General features: G+C 45.6%; 1 protein-coding gene across 4 annotated transcripts in view; it reads right to left on the reverse strand.

Moving 5' to 3' along the window:
* The window catches only part of LOC309390542 (disks large homolog 2), a 303,450-nt gene that overhangs the window by 169,613 nt on the left and 111,501 nt on the right, over positions 1–22,336 (reverse strand). Inside the window, exons 9-11 of one of the 4 annotated variants that reach the window (XM_081949963.1) lie at positions 19,921–20,076; positions 10,600–10,668; positions 5,601–5,757 (exon numbers count right to left, since the gene is read on the reverse strand). In XM_081949963.1, coding sequence (XP_081806089.1) covers positions 5,601–5,757; positions 10,600–10,668; positions 19,921–20,076 — 382 coding nt within the window. Of the gene's footprint in view, positions 1–5,600; positions 5,758–10,599; positions 10,669–19,920; positions 20,077–22,336 lie in introns of those variants that run through there. The other 3 variants (XM_081949960.1, XM_081949958.1, XM_081949959.1) reach the window with 3 other exon arrangements.

Genomic DNA, 22,336 nt, shown 5'->3' on the forward strand with positions numbered 1-22,336 from the left:
TTGAGTAGCGTTGGATTAGAAGACCCCCGCGTTCCCTTCCAGTTCTGTTATTCTGTTATTAATGGACTATATTCTTGGGTAAGCAATGAATCAGCTTCGTTGGAACTTAATGTGCAGTCCAGAATTTTCACATCAATAAGGATGTGTGCCAAATGAACCTGTGTTCCAGTGATTGCAACCTTTTAAAGGCTAGAGTTGGCCTTTAACCAGCCTGCGAAGGGTCTACGTCACCCCAAATAGCAAACCAACAGGTCAGTACGAAGCAAAACTTGATTAAAATGGAATGAATGAGGGAGACGGCTTCTCCTGGTTCTTTTATAATTTCCCACGGTCCTGATTAAAGCTACAGTTTGGCAGCTACTCGTACAGGCCCTGGAGGGTGTAATATAGCCCTTGACCCCCAGAGGGCACACCCACAATGAAACTTTGTAATGTAAGGTTGATGCTTTTTTCATTGATAAATCTAATGCAGTTTCGGATATGGTTGAGTGCTGCAAGAAGAAGGAATTAGTGTGACCTCTTAGAACAGAACAGAACGACAGAATTGGAAGGGACCCTGTAGGTCTTCTAGTCCAACCCCCTGCTCAAGCAGGAGACCCTATATCAGTGATGGCAAACCTTTTTGGCACCAAGTGATGAAAAAGGAGCGCACCAGAGGTGGGTCCCTACTGGTTCAGCCCGGTTCGGCCAAGTAGGTAGTAGCTTGGCTGGCCACGCCCTCAAACCGCTTCTATCGGCCATCATGTTTTTTGCTTCTGCACATGCGCGGAAACAATTTTTTTAGTACCGTGCATGCACGCAAAGCACACATCAGGCATGCCTACACATCAAGCATGCCTGGGCCCAAAGCATTTGCGTGTCCGAAGTGCGTCTCTGAGCGAACTGGCTGTAACAGAAGCTGGAACCCACCGCTGGAGCGCACACATGCTCATCTGGGCTGAAACCCAGAAGAGGAGCTGCCCAGGATGCATGCGCGTGCCCGAAAATGAACTTCTGGTTTCCGGCGCGCACATGCATGCCGGCTAGCTAATCTTTCGGTTTCTGGCACGCATGGGTGCATGATGATCAGCTGGCTGGCATGCATGCACGTGCCGGAAAATGGAAGACCAGTTCTTCCACTTTCCAGCACTGCTGCCCACACCTGATCATCATGCTGATCATCATGCGCGCATGCACGCCAGAAACCCAGAAAAGAAACGAGTGATGCCGCCTGTACCAGGCAACATGGCTCCATGTGCCACTTCAGGCATGCGTGCCATAGGTCTTATACCAGTGGTGGTGAACCTATGGCACATGTGCCACAGGTGGCACACAGAGCCATTTGTCAGGGCACGCAAGGCGCTGCCCTGTCAGCTGGCCAGCGTGCATGCATGCACTGGCCAGCTGAATTCATCCTTTTTTAAAGCCATTTTTCGCCCTCCCCAGGCTCCAGAGGCTTTATAGGAGCCTGGGGAGGGCGAAAAGAGCCCCCCCACCCCCCCGGAGGCTTCATGAGCTTCCCGAAGCCTCCGGAGCACAAAAAAACAGCCCTACGGACAAACCGGAAGTTCAGGAACGGACTTCCTGTTTGCTCGGAGGGTCATTTTGACTGCTCCGGAGGCTTCAGGGAAACGTCCTGAAGGTCTCTGAAGCCTCCAGAGGGCTTCCGGGGGGGGGGGCGGGGGGAGGCTGTTTTCACCCTCCCCATGCTCCTATAAAGCCTCTGGAGCCTGGGGAGGGCGAAAAAAGCATGCAAAAATGGGGGGGGTCGTGCCTGTAGAGACGCATGCACACTGGGGGGGTCGCGCATTGCATTATGGGTGCGGCACGCCCACGCACGACCCCCCTGCGCTCCCCCCATTTATGGCACGCGAGCCAAAAAAGGTTCACCATTGCTGTCTTATACCATTTCAGACAAATGGATGTCCAATCACTTATTTAAAACCTCCAATGATGGAGCATTTACAACTTCTGAAGGCAAGTTGTTCCACAGGTTAATTGTTCTAATTGTCAGGAAATTTCTCCTCAGTTCTAAGTTGCTTCTGTCCTTGATTGGCTTCCATCCATTGCTTCTTGTCCTGCCTTCGGGGGCTTTGGAGAATAGCTTGACTCTTTTCCCTTTGTTGCAGATAAAATGGCTTCTCCTGGTTGTTTTATAATTTCCCACGGTCCTGATTAAAGCTACAGTTTGGCAGCTGCTCGTACAGGCCCTGAAGGGTGTAATATAGCCCTTGACCCCCAGAGGGCACAGTCGCAATGAAACTTTGTAATGTAAGGTTGATGCTTTTTTCATTGATAAATCTAATGCAATTTAGGATGTGGTTGACTGCTGGAAAAAGAAGGAATGAGTGTTAGTTCCTCTTCGTTCCAAGGATCAAGGAAATAGAACAGCTAAAAGCGTGAAGCTTCCTGACACGCGAGACGTTATTGCTAAGCGCTTTCCCGAAGTACCATAAATTAATAGATTCCTGGCAGGAATGCGATAATTAATCCATTCATCACACAGGAGCATCTGCGGTGTGCAAACTGCAGGAATCATCCACTACTTTGTTCTGCAAACTTTACCCCCAACGGATTCATCTGTTTCTGTTTCCTCTCCGTATGAGCCTTTCATCCTGCAAGCTGCTGATAGTTTTTTTAATGGACATTTCAGCTACGCCGCTGCATGCCGATGTGTTACCCTCGTGCATCTTGATCAACTTTGATTCACAGATTAACAGAGTTGGAAGGGACCTTGTAGGTCATCTAGTCCAACCTCCCCGCCCAAGCAGGAGACCCTACCTACGTCATTTCTGACAGACGGCACTCCGAGTCTCTTCATGAAAGCCTCCAGTGATGAAGCTCCCACAACGTCTGAAGGCAACTTCTGTTCCATGGGTCGATTGTTCTCCCTGTCAGAAAGTTTCTCCTTCTTTGGGATCTTTTTCTGCCCTTTCCAAACTTCTGCGAGCCAAGCGAATCTCTCTTGGTGAAAATGCAATGTCGGTCTTGCTTTACTCAGGTGCTTAATGAACTTTGCATCTAGAACAGGCTTGTGCATAGGATTGTGATAAAAGAACGATAGCAATAGCCATAGCACTTAGGCTTATGTACCTGCAATGATGGAGCATCCCCCAGTCAAGGATGAAACTTTGGCAGCTACATGCCTCTTCATTTCAACTCGCCATCAGAGTAGGGGTAGGGAGGTGTTGCTTTAGAATGAGTTAGATGGAGAAACGAAACCTCTACGATTCTGCTGAAGACCATGAGAGCCTGAAAGCTTCTCAAGGACATCGTAACAGGTGTGGAGTTGAAGCAGACAGTTCCCATAACAAAATGAACCTGCCTACATGAACTACGTGGGAGGCTGAGGGTTTGGCTGGGGAAATCATTGTTTAACTCTTTGAACTGGTGTTTGGGAACCTCAGAGTTAGTTTTACTTAAACTTTACCAGGACGTGTATTCAATAACTAGTCAGATTTTCAGAAACGGAATGAACCTGGAGTTCAGGGGTGGGTTGCTGCCGGCGTTGCTTCGCAAATAGAGCTGGAAGAGACCTTGGAGGTCTTCTATTCCAACCCTCTGCTGAAGCAGCAGACCATATACCATTTCAAATAGCTGCCTATCCAGTTTTGAAAACCTCCAGTGATGAAGTCTCTACAACTTCTGGTGGCAAGCTGTTCTACTGGTTAATTGTCCTCACTATTGGGAAATTTCTCCTTAATTCCAGGTTGCTTCTCTCCTTGATTAGTTCCCATCCATTGTTTCTTGTCCTGCCTTTTGGTGCTTTGGAAAATAAGTTGACCCCCTCCTCTTTCTGGCAACCTCTCAAATACTGGAATGCTGCTATCACTTAACAACTGCCTTGCTTAGCAACAGACCTGGTTTTTTTTTTTGTGCCTGACCACCGGCAACTACCTACAGAGACTCACCGCTGGCCATTGTTTTATTTTTTGCCCATCCTTAAGAGAAAGAGAGAGAGAGAAAGAAAAATTGGAGGCCTACATTCAGAAAACCGTCGAGGTACCTGAAACAATGAAGTCTTACGTCTTAATTCCACTCTCTCGGTGTACGAAGGAACGAGCAATTATGGTAACGTCCCGGAGACTAAATGCACAAAATGTACCCAAAAGGCTTTAAAAAAAATAATCCATGGCAAGTGTGGGGAAAAAAATGAATGTATTATGACCGTAAGAGATAGCCAAGTGTGGCACAGCTGGTCACAGCCGGGAGGAATGGAAGAGATTCGCTAACAGTAGATGGCAGAATTGATCTTTTACTCATTCAGTTTCAGCTCTGCTAAAAGCTGCAAAAAGAGTGGAGGCTACAGTCTCTTGTGAAGAGGGAGAAAAATAGAATGTTAATTCTGAATCCCTTTCAAAGCCTGTTCTGACCCTGCTCCTCAGACCAGAGAAACCTTCTGACGTGAACTCAAAACATTCCTTGATTAGATGCATCAGCAGACCCGGCAAAATGTTTCTCTCAACGCAGGCTAACAAGTCTGTCCGGCAGGGGAAATAAATAGTTGTCTGCCACATCTATTCATCTCCACCCCCTGCCTTTTATCCCCAGACTAGGGTGGGGCTTCATGAGCAGCGGTAGCTCTTTTGTCCCATGGACCGGCCCATAGATTTCCACTGCCCTCCTCTCCTCTGCCTTCTGCACATCTGAACATCTAACTCAAGGCCCAGTGCCCTGATCCAGTCTGCGGGGTGCTTAGATCTGGCCCAGCAAAGGACCGGTCCAGAGTGCCTCTGCCAGCAAAAATGGAACTTGGGAGGGCTGCAGGTGGCAGTCACAGCCAAAAACAGAGCCCAGGAAAAGGAGGAAGGATCAAGGAAGGAAGGGAGAAGGGAGAAAGGAAGGCGAGGGAGAAAGGGAGGGAAGATCAAGGAAGGAAGGAAAGAAGGAAGGAGAAGGGAGAAAGGAAGAGGGAGGGAGAAAGGGAGGGAAGATCAAGGAAGGAAGGAAAGAGGGAAGGAAGGAGAAGGGAGAAAGGAAGGGGGAGGGAGGAAAGAAGAAAAGGAAAGGGGAGAGAAAAAGAGAGGAAGGATCAAGGAAGGAAGGAAGGAAGGAAGGGAGAAAGGAAGGGGGAGGGAGAAAGGGAGGGAAGGTCAAGGAAGGAAGGAAGAAAGGAGAAGGGAGAAAGGAAGGGGGAGGGAGGAAAGAAGAAAAGGAAAGGGGAGGGAAAAAGAGAGGAAGGATCAAGGAAGGAAGGAAGGGAGAAAGGAAGGGAGGGAGGGAAGAAGGAAATGAAAGAGGAGGGAAAAAGAGAGGAAGGATCAAGGAAGGAAGGAAGGGAGAAAGGAAGGGGGAGGGAGAAAGGGAGGGAAGGTCAAGGAAGGAAGGAAGAAAGGAGAAGGGAGAAAGGAAGGGAGAGGGAGGGAGGGAAGAAGGAAAGGAAAGGGGAAGGAAAAAGAGAGGAAGGATCAAGGAAGGAAGGAAGGGAGAAAGGAAGGGGGGGAGAAAGGGAGGGAAGATCAAGGAAGGAAGGAAGAAAGGAGAAGGGAGAAAGGAAGGGGGAGGGAGGGAGGAAAGAAGGAAAGAAAAGGGGAGGGAGAAAGAGAGGGAGGGCCAAGGAAGGAAGGAAAGAAGGAAGGGGGAAGGAGAAAAGAAGAAAGAGAAAGATGGTAATTACTTACAGACAAAATTTGGTCTCCCCTCTGAAGTTCACCGCTGAGGTCAGCTGGTCCACCTGCTAGGATGAAGGAGACGAAGATGCCTTCCCTGTCTTCTCCTCCTACAATGTTGAAACCGAGCCCTGTTGAGCCCTTATGTAAGACGACCTTCCGAGGCTCCCTGTGAAAAGAAAAGAAGAATAGCTTACCTACTCGTATGTCCTGGGCAAAATATACACCATTAAATAGGCCTTTCTTTCCCAAATTCTTTTCAGAACAAAACCCCTCGGGACAATTTCACCCTTCGCAAACCCGCCGTAGCTTATTTCAATTCCAGGGAGTCCTTGACTTACAACGGATCATTTAGGGACCATTCGACGTTACATGGGCACTTACAAATAAGTGACCCACAACCGTTTCTCACACTTACGACCGCTGCAGCCTCCCCATGGTCACCGGATCCAAGTTCAGACGCTCGGCAATGGACTCATCGTTATAACGGTTGCGGTTTTCGCCACTCGCACGATCCCCGTTTTGCGACCCTTCTGACGAGCAAAGTCAGTGGGGAAGCCAAATTCGCTTTAAAAAGCGGGGGGGGGGGGAGGGGGAAAGCTTCCGGAAGCATTTTTTTTAAACTACCGATTTGCAGAAGCCACGACAATCGTGCCTATCGGTTTGGCCGAACCGGGCCGAACCGGGAGGATTTCATCCCTGTTCTGGCCTCTTGCTCCAACCTTCTCATTGGCAATGCAAAACCGGCTTACCCATAAAAAGGTAAAACGCAACGTACGGGTTTGAAGTTGTGGCAGATGGCAGCAGATGGCATTGTGGATCACACCCTAATGGTTGACGAAGTAGGTGGAATGCCCCAAAGGTGCATTTTTTTCAGGAGGCCACTGGCCTTCCTTTCTTTTTCCCCGAAGACGTTTCGCTTCTTCATCTGAGAAGCTCCTTCATTTTCTGACTGAATGGTGGAGCTTCTCAGACGAGAAGCGAAACGTCTCCATGGAAAACAGAAAGGAAGGCCAGTTGCCTCTTGAAAAAAGCACCTTTGGGACATTCCATCTGCTTCATCAACCATCGGTGTGTGACCCACAATGCCATCTGCTGCCATCTGCCACAACTTCAAACCCATGGGACAACCATGACTTGGTTGACTGAGAATCCCATGGGCAATTACCGTATTTTTCGGAGTATAAGACGGAGCTTTTTCCCTCAAAAAAGAGGCTGAAAATCTGGGTGCGTCTTATACACTGAATACAGCATTTTTGGCCTCCTGAAACCCTACCCCTCCCAAAATGGCCATGAATAGCCTTTAGGAGGCTTTCAGAGTGCTCCTGGGGGCTTGGAGGGCAGAAATGAGCAAAAGATGGGCCATTTTTTGCTCAATTTCCCTTCCCAGCCCCCAAGAGCATTGTATAAGCTTCCTAAAGGCTATCTATGCCCTTTTTTTGATGAAAAATGGGCCCGTTTTTGTGAAAAATGGACCATTTTTTGCTCATTCCCCCCCCCCCCAGAGCAATCTACAAGCCTCCTAAAGGCTATTCATGCCTTTAAAAAAACCCAGGCCCATTTTCATAAAAAACGGGCCATTTTGGGGGAGGTTTGCAGAGTGCAAAAACTTTTTTTTAAATTTGTCTCTTCAAAACTTTGGTGCGTCTTATACTCTGAAAAATACGGTAGGCTGGAATGAGAAGTAAGGCCGTAATAAGCTATCGTGTTTCCCCGAAAATAAGACAGGCTCTTATTTTCTTTTGACCCCTGAAATAAGCTCTTGGCCTTATTTTTGGGAAGGACTTATTATTTTTGAGGTGCAGGTGGCCCCTTAACCTTGGCCTGCGGATCAGCTGATCCAAAGAGGGTCGGACGTTCTCTCTCTGTTTCTGGCACGCTCTTGCCAGCCCTAGCGTAGCTGAGCCTGCCGCTCTTTTTGCGGCCGCCACTAAGAGAAGGGGCACGGTAGCTAGGGTTTGTGGGAGTGGCCTCCGTGAGGTTGTTCCACATGGATGACAGCTACGTGTGGGGCATGTTCTCTCCGCCCCCGAGGAAATGGCGGGGACCAGCTGCACATGCGTTTACATATTTTAGGGGAGGGATTATTTGCAGGGGAGGGCTTATTTTAGCACATGTGCTCAATAGCCCAATTGAACTTAGTATCCGGGGAGTTCTTATTTTCAGGGAAAGAGGGTATGAGGTGTAAGATTCCTGACTATGCATCTCCTTTGGGTTAGATGCCATCTCAAGTATAGCGTCCAGTTCTGGAGAACATACTTGAAGAAGGATCTAGAGAAGCTGGAATAAGTTAAGAGACAGTCAACAAGGATCTTGAGGGAACCATTAATGATGTCGTATGAAGATGACACTGAAAGAGCTGGGGAGGTTTGAGGTGGAGAAGAGAGGACTGAGGCTGAAGATAAGAGTAGGTTTCAAAGAAATGAATGGAACTCTTTGGATGGGAGACAAGATCTGTTTCTGTTGTTCCGGAGTACCGGTCACAGAATAATAGCTAGAAAGGAACCTGTTGTGGTTCACTAGTGGCCTACGGAGCTGGCAGCAGAGTCCGACAGTGAGGAGGTTAGGGAGGAACATGGGCTAGTCCTGGAGTCTGGTGAGGGCTCCGACGAGGGCTCTGTGTCGGAGGCAGAGAGGGGCTAGGGCCATCTGGGAGTTATGTGCTGCCTCCGGAGGCTCCAGAATCGGACATCAGCGAGGCAGAGGAACAGGGAGAGCCTGTTCCCAGTGCGTGCATGTGCAGAGCTGCCAGAAGGCAAGAACAGTTAAGACAAAAGGGGCTACTCGGGAGTAAGGCTTGGAGCTGATTGGCTCCTCCCATAAGACACAATGGAGCAGCAAAAGCACGTGAGCCTTTGCAGGAAGCAACTTTGTTCGTTCTGGTCAGTTTAAAGTCTGAAGCTCCGTTTTGACTCTGTGCTCCTTGTGGCCACGCAAAGCTAATTGCCAATTGGGTCTTTGGCAGCGTTTCAAGGGACAAAAAGGTCGATGCTTATCAGCCTACCCTGAAAGACTTTGGCAGACTTCTGTCGGACTCTTTGCAAACTATTTGTGACTCATTACAGGCTGTGAATAAACATAATTCACAGCTTTTGAAATAAAAAGAGGGTTTTGGGGACTAAGCGTGTGCTTTTTACTGCCTCAGGAAGCCTAGATCAGAACAGAACCAGGAAACAGGATGGCAGATTCCAATTGAATTTTAGGAGGAAAAGTTGCCAACTACAAGCGATGGACTTCATCTCTGTTTCAACGTCATTGAGCCACTCCTGTCTGAAGACATTTCCGTGACGTCATGGAGCTCTGTTACTTTCCCACCGAAATGGTACCTATTTATCTACTCACATTTGCATGCTTTCAAACTGCTAGTTTGGCAGGAGCTGGGGTGGGGATGGGAGCTCACTCCATTGCAGGGGTCTCGAACCTGGGCTGCCAGTTTTCCAGTTCACAAGCTCAGAGTCTTAACCTCTGAGCCCGAAAGAAGATTGGGCTAGGTTTAAAATCTGTTTGACGCTTTTTTTTGGGGGGGTGGGAGTTATTAAGCAATGATAACAACAGCATTTCTAATCAGCCGTTAGAAGTGGTGACATCAATGTTACTAGTTCAAAACTAGTCTTATATATTGAATATCATAGATTGCTATCAAATATTGTAATACATGCATAATGTCAGTAGGAGGATAGAAGAGACAATTTCTCAAAAACAATCTTGTTTTCTGATTAATCATTCTATTGTTTATAATTTTATTTTAGCTGATCTTGACTCTTTTGTGACTTCAGGAAATATCCCTGTAGGGTTGCTTTAAAAAAAAACATTTCTGGAAGTGATTTGTAGGAAATTTCCCCTGAAATTCCCAGTCTATCCTTTACATTCTAGATATTGCTGTTTATTTTTTATTATTGTTTATTATTCTTGGTGGCAGAGTCAGCCAAATGTTCAGACTGGGTTTGGCATTTTTGTCCATCTATCCAAGGATCTAAGAGAGGGACGCGGTGGCTCAGTGACTAAGAGGTTGAGCTTGTTGATCAGAAAGGACGGCAGTTTGGCGGTTCGAATCCCTAGCACCTTGTAATGGAGTGAGCTCCTGTTACTCGTCCCAGCTTCTGCCAACCTAGCAGTTTGAAAGCACATAAAAAATGCAAGTAGAAAAATAGGGATCACCTTTGGTGGGAAGGTAACAGCATTCCGTGCGCCTTCAGCATTGAGTCATGCCGGCCACATGACCACGGAGACGTCTTCGGACAGCGTTGGCTCTTCAGCTTTGAAACGGAGATGAGCACCGCCCCCTAGAGTTGGGAATGACTAGCAAGTATGTGCAAGGGAAACCTTTACCTTTACCCAAGGACCTAGGACTTTCCTAAGGTCAAGCAGATGAGGATGCTGATATTATTACTATTTTATTTATTTTATCCCATGTTGATTGTTTTTATAAATAATTCATGACGGAGAATATATCTAATACTCCTTCTGCCTCCTATTTTCTCCACAACAACCCTGTTAGGGTTGAGTGAGAGTGACTGGCACAAAGTCACCAGTCAGATTTCATGCCTAAGGCAGGACTAGAACTCACAGTCTCCTAGTGATTGCACCAAAATCACTTGGTGGGCTTTCATGGCTAACATGGGACTAGAACTCACAGTCTCCTGGTGATGGGCACAAAGTCACCCAACAGGCTTTCATACCTAAGGTGGGACTACAATTCACAGGCTCCTGGCGATTGAGCCAAAATCACCCAACAGGCTTTCATGCCTAAGGTAACACTACAATTCACTGTTTCCTGGCGATCGGCCCAGAAACAACAATTCTGAATCTCCTTCTTGAATACCAAACAGATTAGGGAATTATGTGCACCCTGTCCTAACCTCTTAAAGAAAAGAGGCAGCACATATGTCATAATAGACTATATTCGGGATATAGTGTACATGTAGATTCAATGGTTATGAATGGGGAAAAAAAGCTTAAACAAATGGCAATGTCAAAGGATCCAAAAATTATAATATTGGTTCCCCCTTACCCTTCTATGGACATGGTCCTCTGGATATTCACAGTGGGAAGCTGGGTTATAGAATCATGCCTGGAATGACTACATGGAAAGGAAAAGGAAAAAGGAATTAATGAAAGCAGCATGGAGTGATATATATATTTTTTGCGCATGGAGGTTCTTTGGTCTTATTGTGACCAAAGTGACCGGATCATATAAAATAGCAGGTAGTTGGAGATCCCATATGGATGCACATGGAATAATTGTACATCCAATGAGACTGAAGAGATCAAGAAACATAAAATAGGGCAATGGCAGTCGGGGTTGAGGCTCTGACATAATGCAAGTCGAAGAACTCTGTTTGGGAAATAGGATATGCATGTTTGATGTATTGACCATGAAAACGGATACCTTTGGATGCCTACTTTTCCATGTGGAATGTACAGAGATGGAGTACCAAACATGCCAATTTATGGAATAACCATCCATCCACCCACTCATCCATCCATTCATCTATCAACTCATCCATCCATCAATTTAGTTTTCCATCAATTTAGCCACTTATACATTCACCCATACATACATTCACTCCTCCATCCATCCATGCATCCATCTTTTCATCCATTCCTCCCACCCTTCCTTCTACCCCACACCCCCCAGCTCTTCATCCATCAATCCATCCACCCATCCATCCATCCACCCACCCACCCACCAATCCATGCAACCATCAACCCATGCATGCATGCATGCATTCCTCCATTCAATCTTCCTTCTATCCATCCACCCACCCACCTCTCCATCCATCCGTCCTCCACCTACTCATCCTTCTTTTCATCATCCATCCATCCATCCATCCATCCAACCACCTATCCATCCAACCACCTATCCATCCAACCACCATCCATCCATCCATCCATCCACCATCCACCATCCATCCACCCACCCACCCACCTACCTCTCCATCCATCCACCATCCATCTACCCATTCATCCATCTATCCATCCATCCGTCCTCCACCTACTCATCCTTCTTTTCATCATCCATCCATCCATCCATCCATCCAACCACCTATCCATCCAACCACCTATCCATCCAACCACCTATCCATCCATATATCCATCCATCCATACGTCTGTCCATCCATCCATCCATCCATCCATCCATCCATCCATCCATCCATCCAATGTTTTCTAAAGGAACAAACTGCAATATTTTAGCTCATTCTAACTCTTAAATAGCATTCTGGCCAAACCTCTCCAGCCTATAAAATACATGAATGGGAAACCAGTAATAGGGCTGTAGATGAGACTGGAAAGAACAACAAAGCAGCCTAGAAGGCATGAATAGTAAACCAGTTCCATATTTTTCACGGGAAAACTGGATTTCTCTACCCAGTATAATGATTCAGATTGAGGGACATTTTACTTTATCGCTTAACTGTAGCAGCATTTCAAATGTACCATTATCCAGTGTCCAGAAATAAAATGGGCTTGCAAACCAAGATAACCCTGCAATTTTACCTTGATGGCAAGTATCAATTTATGAATCTTGAATATTTTTACAGCTTTCAACATTTGAGTTTTCTTTTCCCCCCCCTTAAATCATTCCAAAGCGCAGACTGAATATTATAACTATAAGATGAAAAGTATAATGCACCACTATTCGGGTCCCATTATACAATGAATCTGCTTTCTGACTGTATTCATTTCCTGAGTTTGCATAATAGTACATTAAGTCGTACATTAGCTATATATATGTTGGATTTGTAAAACATGCCAAGGCACACACAGGTAGTCCTTGACTTACGACCACAATTGAGCCCAACATTTCTGTGGCTAAACGAGACGGTTGTGAAGTGAGTTCTGCCCCGTTTAACGACCTTTCTAGCCACTGTTGTTAAGTGAATCTCTGCGGTTGTTAAGTTAGTCCCACGGCTGTTAAGGGAATCTGGCTTCCCCCATTGACTTCGTTCGTCAGAACGTCGTAAAAAAGGATCACATGACCCCAGGAGTCTACAACCGTCACACATACATGCCAGTTGCCAAGGCTCTGAATGTTGACAATGGGAAGGCTACAACGGGTTTTAAGTGTGAAAAATGGTCATAAGTCACTCTTTGCAGTGCCGCTGTAACTTCAGATGGCCACTCAACAAATGGTTGTAAGGCGAGGACTACCTGAACACATAGAACAGGGGTGTTTAAACTTGGGAACTTTAAGACTTGTGGACTTCGACTCCCAGAATTCCCCAGCCAGGGCTCGCTGGGGAATTCTGGGAGTTGAAGTCCACAAGTCTTAAAGTTCCCAAGTTTGGACACCCCTGACATAGAACAATCAAGTTTAACCCTCAGTGAAACTGGCATGAGCAAATGACTGAAACTTACCTGATGGAGCATGTTGTGTGAATGTCACAATAAGGTACTTCTGGGTTGTGTGTTTACTCAACATGCTGGGCTAAAATGGGGGTGATTCCTTTGTAGTGTTATGTATTCTATCAGCCCAGGTTGTGTGGTTGTGTATGGTTCGAGAGATACATGAATGCAGGTCATTCAATTCAGTAAACATCAGTTGTAAAAACTACTAATTGATGTGTGGTGTGGTGCACATGGCTTTAAATTACTTTTATGAAAGAGGAGTAACCTAGAATGGCTATCTAAGACAGATTTCTTTTGATGCAAGAGAGGAAAAATAAAATACAATGGTACCCTGGTACTCAACTGTTCTGAAACATCGAATTTGGTATTCAACGCATTTCGACATGAAAGTTTTGACACGGTACTCATCCTTTGTTTGGTACTCAATGCACCAGCTAGAACTTATTGGAGTTGGCTGCTTTGTATTTGTTGTGCCCCGCCAGCAGCCAGTGGAGCTGGCAGCAGATTTGGAGAGTGAGGAGGTTGGGGAGGAACTTGGGCCAGTCCTGGAGTCTGAGGAAGGTTCTGACGAGGGCTCTGTGTCAGATGCAGAGATGGGGCCAGGACCGTCTGACAGTTCTCAGCTGCCTTCAAACCTAGACAGCAGTGAGGCAGAGGAACAGCTGGAGCCTGTTCCAGTGTGCACATGTGCAGAGCTGCCAGAAGAAAAGAACAGCTAGGAAATCAGGGTCGACTTGGGAGTAAAGCCACAGGTGGACGGTGAACGGTCCCTCCCATATAAAATAAAAGAGGAGCGAAAGGGGAGGGGGCTTTTGCAGGAAACAATTCCTTCGTTTGTTCATTCATTTCAGGAGTGTGAAGATCTGTCCGTGAATCTCAGAGACTCTGTGCCCAGTCTTTCCTTGCACAGCACCTCATTTTGAAAATATTTACATGGCAGCTTTCCAAGATTGATAAGGTCTGTGGTCAAAGATATTCCTTTGAAAGACTGGTTGCCAGGCCTTGCTGTGTGTGAATGAGAGGAATTCACATTCATTTAATAAAAGGGGTTTTGATGGAACCAGGAATCTGCTTTGTGCTTTTTGGGGAAGCCTAGGTCAGAACAATATTATCCTTTATGGGAAAAAAATTGTTTAATACTTATCATTTTTGGTAGTCATCGTGCCTCCTGGAATCAATGAATGATGAGTACCGAGGTACCACTGTATTTTGGTAAAAGTCAGACTGGACTTCTGGTGGCTACATGGAGATGCTCACGTTGCTATAGAGCATAGAATGGAACAAGAAGGTTGGAAGGGACCTTGGAGGCCTTCTAGTCCAACCCCCTGCTCAAGCAGGAGACCTTAGACCCTACCAGATAAATTGTTGTGTCGTCTCTTCTTGAAAACCTCCAGCGTGGCTACCATTGTCGTCTTCCACAATTTTTTTTTTAAAAATTCCAAATCTAATCTACAGCTCTGAAACATCCTGATGATTTCCTGTCCAGGTATTAACGAGGGCTGCTTCGCTTTTCAAATTCAGCCAAGTTCTACTCTGAGCAAAAACATTCGTGGATTCCTGAGGCCTTTTGAAAAAAATGTCAGAACCCCAAAAGCAAATTCTTCTCTTAAACCCTCACATCCTCTTGCTATAATCTAACACAACGTAATCTCTCTCTCTCCCTCTCTCTCACATACACACTCTTTCTCACTTTCTCTTTCTCTCTCTCTCTCGGGGAGGTTTCCAAGTCAAATAGACAAATAATCCTCCACGGGGAACTTTGCAATATTGAAAGAAACGTTGGCTTTATATTTCCTATCTCAGAGGTAAAATAGGTCCCTTGAAGTTGCTTGCCCATCCTTGGTTCCTCATTCCATTCAAAAATAATGCTAGTCATTTTGAGATCTTTAGGAGGGCGGGGGGGGGGGGAGAGAGGGAAGCACGCACACTGATTAAAGGCAAGTTGTCTTAAAGAAGGGAGCAATTATCATTATATCTCTGGCCGAAAACCCTGATGGATCACATGGGGCCGTCGCTGCATATATGTAAATGGCATTATCACATCATTCATGCCTAGCTTTACAATTCCGTGCAGATTAATTGCATGCTAAAACACAGCTATCGGTAAACATTAGAAGGAAACAGGAAACAAACAAACAAACAACAAACAAACGACAGCCGCCAGGAGAGAACAGAATACAGAAATAAAGGTGACGAATGAACGAACGGAAAATTAGCATGAACTAAATGGGTCGTAGGGAATTATAGCTCACATTCAAAATCCAAATTCTAACAGAATTCTAGGCTAAGGCTCTGATTTCACCTCTGGAGATGTGACACAAACATATACCAGGAACTGCTCTTTGAGATTAGTTGCTTATTAAATTACAGGCCGAGAAACAGAGTCCAATTCTTTTCTTTAAGGCCCGGAAGGGTAGTTTTATGAAATTCGAGAAGGCTTCACCCCAAGGTGAATGAAGAAGAATCATTGTATTAGTTAGAACCCTATGCAGCGTGACTTCACCAGCGCTGTGAATATAATAATTGCCTTTCTCTAAAAAGGATGCAGATTAACAGAGTTGGAAGGGACCTTGTAGGTCATCTAGTCCAACCCTCCACCCACCCAAGCAGGGGACCCTACACCATTTCTGACAAATGGGAGTCCAGTCTCTTCTTGAAAGCCTCCAGGGATGAAGCTCCCACAATTTCCAAAGGCAACATCTGTTCCATGGGTTGATTGCATTCGCTGTCAGAAAATTTCTTCTTATTTCTAGGGTGAATCTCTCTTTGATCAGTTTCCATCCATTATTCCTTGTCTGGACTTCAAGTGCTTTGGAAAATAGCTTGACCCCCTCCTCTCTGTGGCAGCCCCTCAAATAGTGGAAGGCTGCTATCGTGTCTCCCCTGGTCCTTCTCTTCACTAGACTAGCCATGCCCAGTTCCTGCAACTGTTCTTTGTATGTTTTAGCCTCCAGGCCCCTAATCATCTTTGTTGCTCTTCTCTGCACTTTTTCTAGCATCTCAATGCTGTGCAAAGTGATTTAGGAACGTATAAGTCTATAAAATAAGATTGAAAAACCACTCTCTAAAAAACCAGGTGGAGCTGAATGGAATCGTAATGAGAGCAGGAGAATTGTAAGAGAAAAATATTATTGATGAAGGAATCGCTTCCTGTTTTATTCAGTGTCGGTGGGAAGAGACTACTGAGCTGTGATAGATCGCTAGGCAGAAGAAGGGAAGTCTTTGGATGATGGTTAGTTTCCTACAGGTAGGAAAGTACTTGCAATACTGCAGGATACTTCAGCTGACTGCTAGCTGCAGTTCAGCAGTTCAAACCTCACTGGCTCAAGGTTGACTCAGCCTTCCACCCTTCTGAGGTGGGTAAAATGAGGACCCAGATTGTTGTGGACAAGAGGCTGACTCTGTAAACCGCTTAGAGAGGGCTGTAAAAGCACTATGAGGTGGTGTATAAGTATAAGTACCACTATTGCTACAGGTAACTGTAAGAAGCCATCAATATTTTGGGAGGAACGTTTCGACGGAAAGAAGGAGCAGGGTTTGAGCCTTCCTTAAGCACGTGTGATACGCGACACAGGAAAGGAACACCCACTCTTTCCTGCTATCAATAATCAGACCCCATTGCCATCTTTGCAATGTTTGGCTGGTGCAATTCTGCAATAACTCTGTTATTCTAAAGTCTAGTGATGGAGGAGCACTCACAACTTCTGAAGCCATGCTGTCCCACTGCTTCTATTGTTGTCCAGCATTGTGGTCTTCAGAGAAGAACACACCATTGTGCTTGGACCCAACGATCATCCACTAGTTTCCTTTTTGTGGTCTTCCACCAATTGCTCCCAGAATAGGGGGCTGCTTTTCGTATTTTGCAAGGTTTGAGGAAGTTAAGAAGAAAAATGGCCTATACTTGTAGGTGGTTGAAGCATCTCTTTAACATCTTAAAACTGCCAGTTCAGCTCGTCCAGTTTTAACACTTGGCCATTGGGAATTCTGTACAAAGAATAGCAGGCTCCTGAAGACATTGGAACATCCACCTTTTAGAACAAAGTCTTCCAAAGAACTCTCTAATCCTGGATTGGTCACACCTTTTTGTGGTAGGAAGAGTAAAGGGAGAAGACCAAATAGAAATATTGTGGAGAAAAGAAACAAAGATGATTAAGGGACAGGAGGCTAAAACATATCACGAATGGTTGCAGGAATTTAGTATGTCTAGTTGAAAAGAAGGACTAGGGGAGACATGATTGCAGTCTTCCAATATCTCGGGGGCTTCCAAAGAAGAGGGAGTGAACCTATTCTCCAGAGCACCGGAGGGTAGGACAAGAAGCAATAAATGGAAACCAATCCAGGAGAGAAGCAACCTAGAACTAAGGAGGAATTTCCTGACAGTTTTGAACAATTAATCAGTAGAACGACTTGCCTCCAGAAGCTGTGGGAGCTCCAACACCGGAGGTTTTAAAGAAAAGATTGGACAGGCATTTGTCCGGAATAGTAGAGGGTCTCCTTCTTGAACAAGAGGGTTGGACTAGAAGACCTTTAAGTTTCCTTTTAATTCTGTTACTTTGAAAATAAATGTCACTGTTTGATAAAAGATTTCTGGAAGCATGTCTAGAGACTTTGGTGGTACGCTTTCTTATTTAGACCTGCACACACTAGAAGACATGGGGTTCAAAATTATCTGCCAATTCTCCACGAGTCCACATACAGACATCCTACATGCTGAATTCCACCTTCTATCAGTCATGCGAAGGAGCCAAAACAGAAACCTGTCACATTTGACAGGAGAATTAGTGATCCCATCTCTAATTTTGGCTAAAGGTAAAGGTAAGCTTCTGCTAGATTGGCAGAAGCTGGGACAAGTAATGGGAGCTCACTCCGTTAAGCGGCACTAGGGATTCAAACTGCCAAACTGCCGATCTTTCTGATTGACAAGCTCAGCGCCTTAGCCACTGAGCTACCGCATCCCTCTAACTGTGGTTATCTCTAAGCTAAAAGACACTTTAATCTCAGATACGAAATACAGAAAATGGCGGATCTCGCTCTGCCTGGGATGCTGGAAAAAAAAGCCAACTGGCTGGAAAGGAAGAAGCCATCAATATTAATATGATAAAAGTATAAACAGAAGTAAAATGAAAGAATGGTGCAAGCAAAGGGAACACATCTATTAAAAAAAAACAACAATTAAAATGGAAACAAGCCTGCATCAAAGCAAGTTTTAAAAAAATGTCTATTTACACAGAGGTGGTATTCAGTCAGTTCGGACTGGTTTGCCCTAACCGGTAGTGGAAATTCAGGGGAGGAATTCGGCGCCCACCCGCCCCGGCTCTCTTAGACACATTTTCAAGCCAAAGCGCATGCGTGGAAGGCCGAGCGCATGCATGGTGGGGGGGGGGTGCACTCACATTTGTGAACTGGTAGGGAAAGTAAGTGAATACTACCCCTGTAACACACAGCAATGGCCCTTGTTTATATGTCAGCTGCGACAGTGATGACAACAGAGGAAGCTCTCTGATACCTACAGTATATGAGCATTAGCATTTTGGCAGGATCATTGGGAAGGCGATGCTTCTTAATCTACATGATCCCATCTTCTCCCAAAGAGAAGGTCCCCTGTCCTAAGGAGGTCCATCTGGTGGGAACCAAGAAGAAGGGCTTTCTCTGTGGTGGCTCCCTCCTTGTGGATCATCTCAGCAGAAATAAGATTGGCCCCGACTTTGCAAGGCCCTGGTTTTGCCAATAGGCCCGGTGAACCCAGAGTTTGATGGAGCTTGATACATCAATTGGTTTGACTGTTGTCACCAGGGATGGTTATTGGTTTTTTATTGGTTTTTTTTTAATATGAGATTTTTTTTTTTTGTCTTTGTAAGTCACCCAGAGTCATTGAGAGTGAGTTGGGAGGCCATATAGAACACAGAGTTGGAAGAGACCTTGGAGTCTTTTAATCCAACCCCGTGTTCGAGCAGGAGATCCTATACCACCTTAGACAAATGGCTGTTCAGTCTCTTTTTGAAAGCCTCAATGATGGAGCACCCATAGCTTCTGAAGGCAACTTCTGTTCCACTGGTTGATTGTTCTCACCGTTAGGAAATTTCTCCTTAGTTCTAGGTCACTTCTCTCCTTGGTTAGAAAATATGAATGTTCTTAACTAAAATTAAATAAATCTACATGTACATTGATTTAGTCTTCATCTGCTACTTGGTGAAGCAATAACAGTCTAAAGCCATAATCCTAGATGCACATAATAAGATGAACCATTTGTGGAAGGATGGAGGTCTACCAAGGTTCTCTCCCCCACTTTCAGAACTATCTCTACCACAAAATTCCTTGTATCTTAAAAAAAATAATAGCCACCCTTATTTCCTTATTGCTCATGTCTCCTCCTTCCATCTTTCATTTACGAGCCCTAGAACTCAGCACAGATGATTGACCCTCAGGCCACAATACTCAGGCTGAAAGGTTCATAACCATACCATCCAGAGGTAGGCGAATGGTAGAAGACTCCAACTTGAATCGACAAAATCTACGGAAGGCTCCAACTTGAATCTTCCGTAGACATGAAAAGTTCTTTAAAGGGCCGCATCTTTTGGAGGTGTCAACCAGTGGTGGGTTTCGATTTATTTTACTACCGGTTCACTCGTGCGCATGCACAGAAGCGTCTGGGTGGGTAGGAGGGGCCTCCCGTCACCACCACTACCGGTTCATCTGATCCGGGGCAAACCGGCAGAAACCACCTCAGAGTTAAGATACCCAATTCCACGTAATTGCAACTTCCCACCTTCGGTAGGGTCCCACCCCAAAGGGCTCAGATGCCACCAGGGGCTCCCAGCTCTCCAGAGTGAGCTTTCTTGATTTGAGAGATGGTGTTTGTTTGGTGTTTCCTCCTCAATCAAGAGAGAGTCTCGGAGAGGCGGGCGTACAAGCGTCTCGGCTGCCCTTACGTGACACTCATGCATTCTCACATGTGGAAACGAGGAATAAGCACATGCAGTACCTGATGATTTCAGAGTCAGGGAGCAGGCCTACGTGGTAGTGGGGGTAGGGAGCTGAAAGGAGGAAGCTTTTGTCACACTCGACAGGGGAATAATGCCTAGGAGAAGGTGGCTTATCACAGAATTTGTTCACAGAGCTGTAAACGGGTTCAGGAGGCCTGGTGGTAACAGAGAGACGAAAAAAACAGAGATTAGGCTTCTTTCGACATGCATCGATCGCACAGCTAACTGTATTCGGAGGCATGCAAAAGAAGGTCGACAAGAGAAAGGGTTAGATGCACAGAACTCCTGCCAAGTGGCGGCAATGCTAGTCACAACCATTGAGAGCGCAAAACGCACAGTACTGTATACGAGACAGCCAGAGGAAAGGAAACTGGTGACACAACGGTGGTTAGAACATTCAGATCTTAGCTTGTCGGCTAGGCTCAGAGCTTCCTTCTTACCTTCCGGAACCCAAGAGAAGGAGGTTTATCATCCCCACCCCGAAATTTCTTTGCTTCACCAAGTGCATTTAAACTGAAAAGTTAGACACAGAGCTTTAGCAGCCAAGGAAGAAAATTAGGAACACACCATGAGGGGTCAACAGCACAGGTTGGCGTTCGGTCATCCGAATTTCGGAAGGCTCTCGAGTGTACATTTTATGGGTGACGCACTCACAGGTTGTGGCCAACTGACACATAGATGAATCCGTTCTCTACCGTGGCTCATGGTTTTGAGGAGAGTATAAGGATACGTGAGGTCAAACAGGTCCAGAGCTGGCCTGTGAAGACGGTAGACTGGGTCATTGAGGATAGACCCATGGTACAGTTGTAGAACAATTCTTCTCTAGAAAAAGAACAGGCTACGGTAGAACCAAGACATCGTTTCCCAATGTTTAGAATGGATGAGGATTGAAATGAACAGTATCGAACGTCAACTCCTCTTCTGCAGGCAACAAAAGGGAAATATAATTATCCTTTTAAACTATAGGTGTTTTTTTTTTTAATCTTGGCTTTAGAAGGGGCCAGGTACCAACATGGTATCTGAGACCATAGTAGCAGATAACATTCATCTGCTTGGGACAGGATTCATGATTTCAACCAGAAACTTAAAAGGTGAACACCAGAACATCTGTTACATTGGGCTACCAGACTTAGGTTGTAAACATCTGGATCTCTAGCCCCTCCAATTTAATATCCGTAAGTATATCTTATTTACATAATTTGGGATATATATATATATGTATGTATGTATGTATGTATGTATGTATGTATGTATGTATATATGTATGTATGTTGTATTTGTGCTGATAAATAATGTAATGAGCCGAAGGACAGAAAGAGGGAGTAGTGAGATCCCTCCCATATTTGGGCATACCAGGGGTTGTAACACAAATACATATATATATGTGTGTGTGTGTGTGTGTGTGTGTGTGTGAGAGAGAGAGAGAGAGAGAGAGAGAGAGAGAGAGAGAGAGAGAGAGAGAGAGAGAGAGAGAGAGAGAGAGAGAGAGAGAGAGAGAGAGAGAGATGTGTACCTACATCTCTGGTCAACAAAGTTGATTTTTGAAGTCTCGTCCCAGTGTGTTTGTATCTGGACAGGATGGGGTAGATTCAGACTCGACCCTAGCAACGTTGAGCGGCTGTGGGTATTCGGACCACTCTGAACTGAACATTTTCCATTTTTCATTGGGACTTGTACACAATTTGGGGCTCTTCCTGGACTTGCAGCTCCTGCTTGAAGAGAAAGTGGTAGCTGGCGTAGGAAACCTTTTTGGATGGATCCATCCTCTATCCACAAACTGTTTCTGGACTGGGAGGCCCTCCGAACCGCCACGGAGGTGCTTTAGATGTGGACCTCAGAGGTGGACAACTGCACCTCAGATGTGGACTACTGCAATGTGTTCTAGGTGGGGCTGCCCTTGAACCACAGCTCAGAAGCTGTCGCTGGTCCAGAATGCAGAGCCATAGGTGGTTGAACCTTTGCTTTGTGAGCTACACCGCTTACTATAGACTTCAGGTGCCATTCAAGGTCCCCTATAAAGTTTTCTATGATATATAGGACTTGGCTAACCGCTCTCCCTGTAGTGTCTGCCCATAGCAATCGTGCTTGGACTTATACACCGCTTCACAGCGCTTTACAGCCTCCTCCAAGCAGTTTACAATCCTCTCCTTCATTTTCCAAGGTTCAAAGCACTTTTTGGAAACAAACAACAGGGCTGATTTTTTTCCCCAAGGGAGTTTGAATGAAAGTGCCAAGGACCCTCTGGTCCAAGGAAGTAACCTTGCATTTTAATTTTTCAATTAAACGATGGCATTTATGTTGTTTATGATGGAGTCTAAATTGTGTCTTTCAGAGGAAATGCTTGGAGGATATAAGCACTGGGATTTACTTCAGTGCGTTTATCGTTTCAATAGTCCGCAGCAATCATCATCAAAG

Source organism: Natrix helvetica (genome assembly GCF_964273705.1).
Source record: "Natrix helvetica genome assembly, chromosome: 4".
Classification (NCBI taxonomy): Eukaryota; Metazoa; Chordata; class Lepidosauria; order Squamata; family Natricidae; genus Natrix; species Natrix helvetica.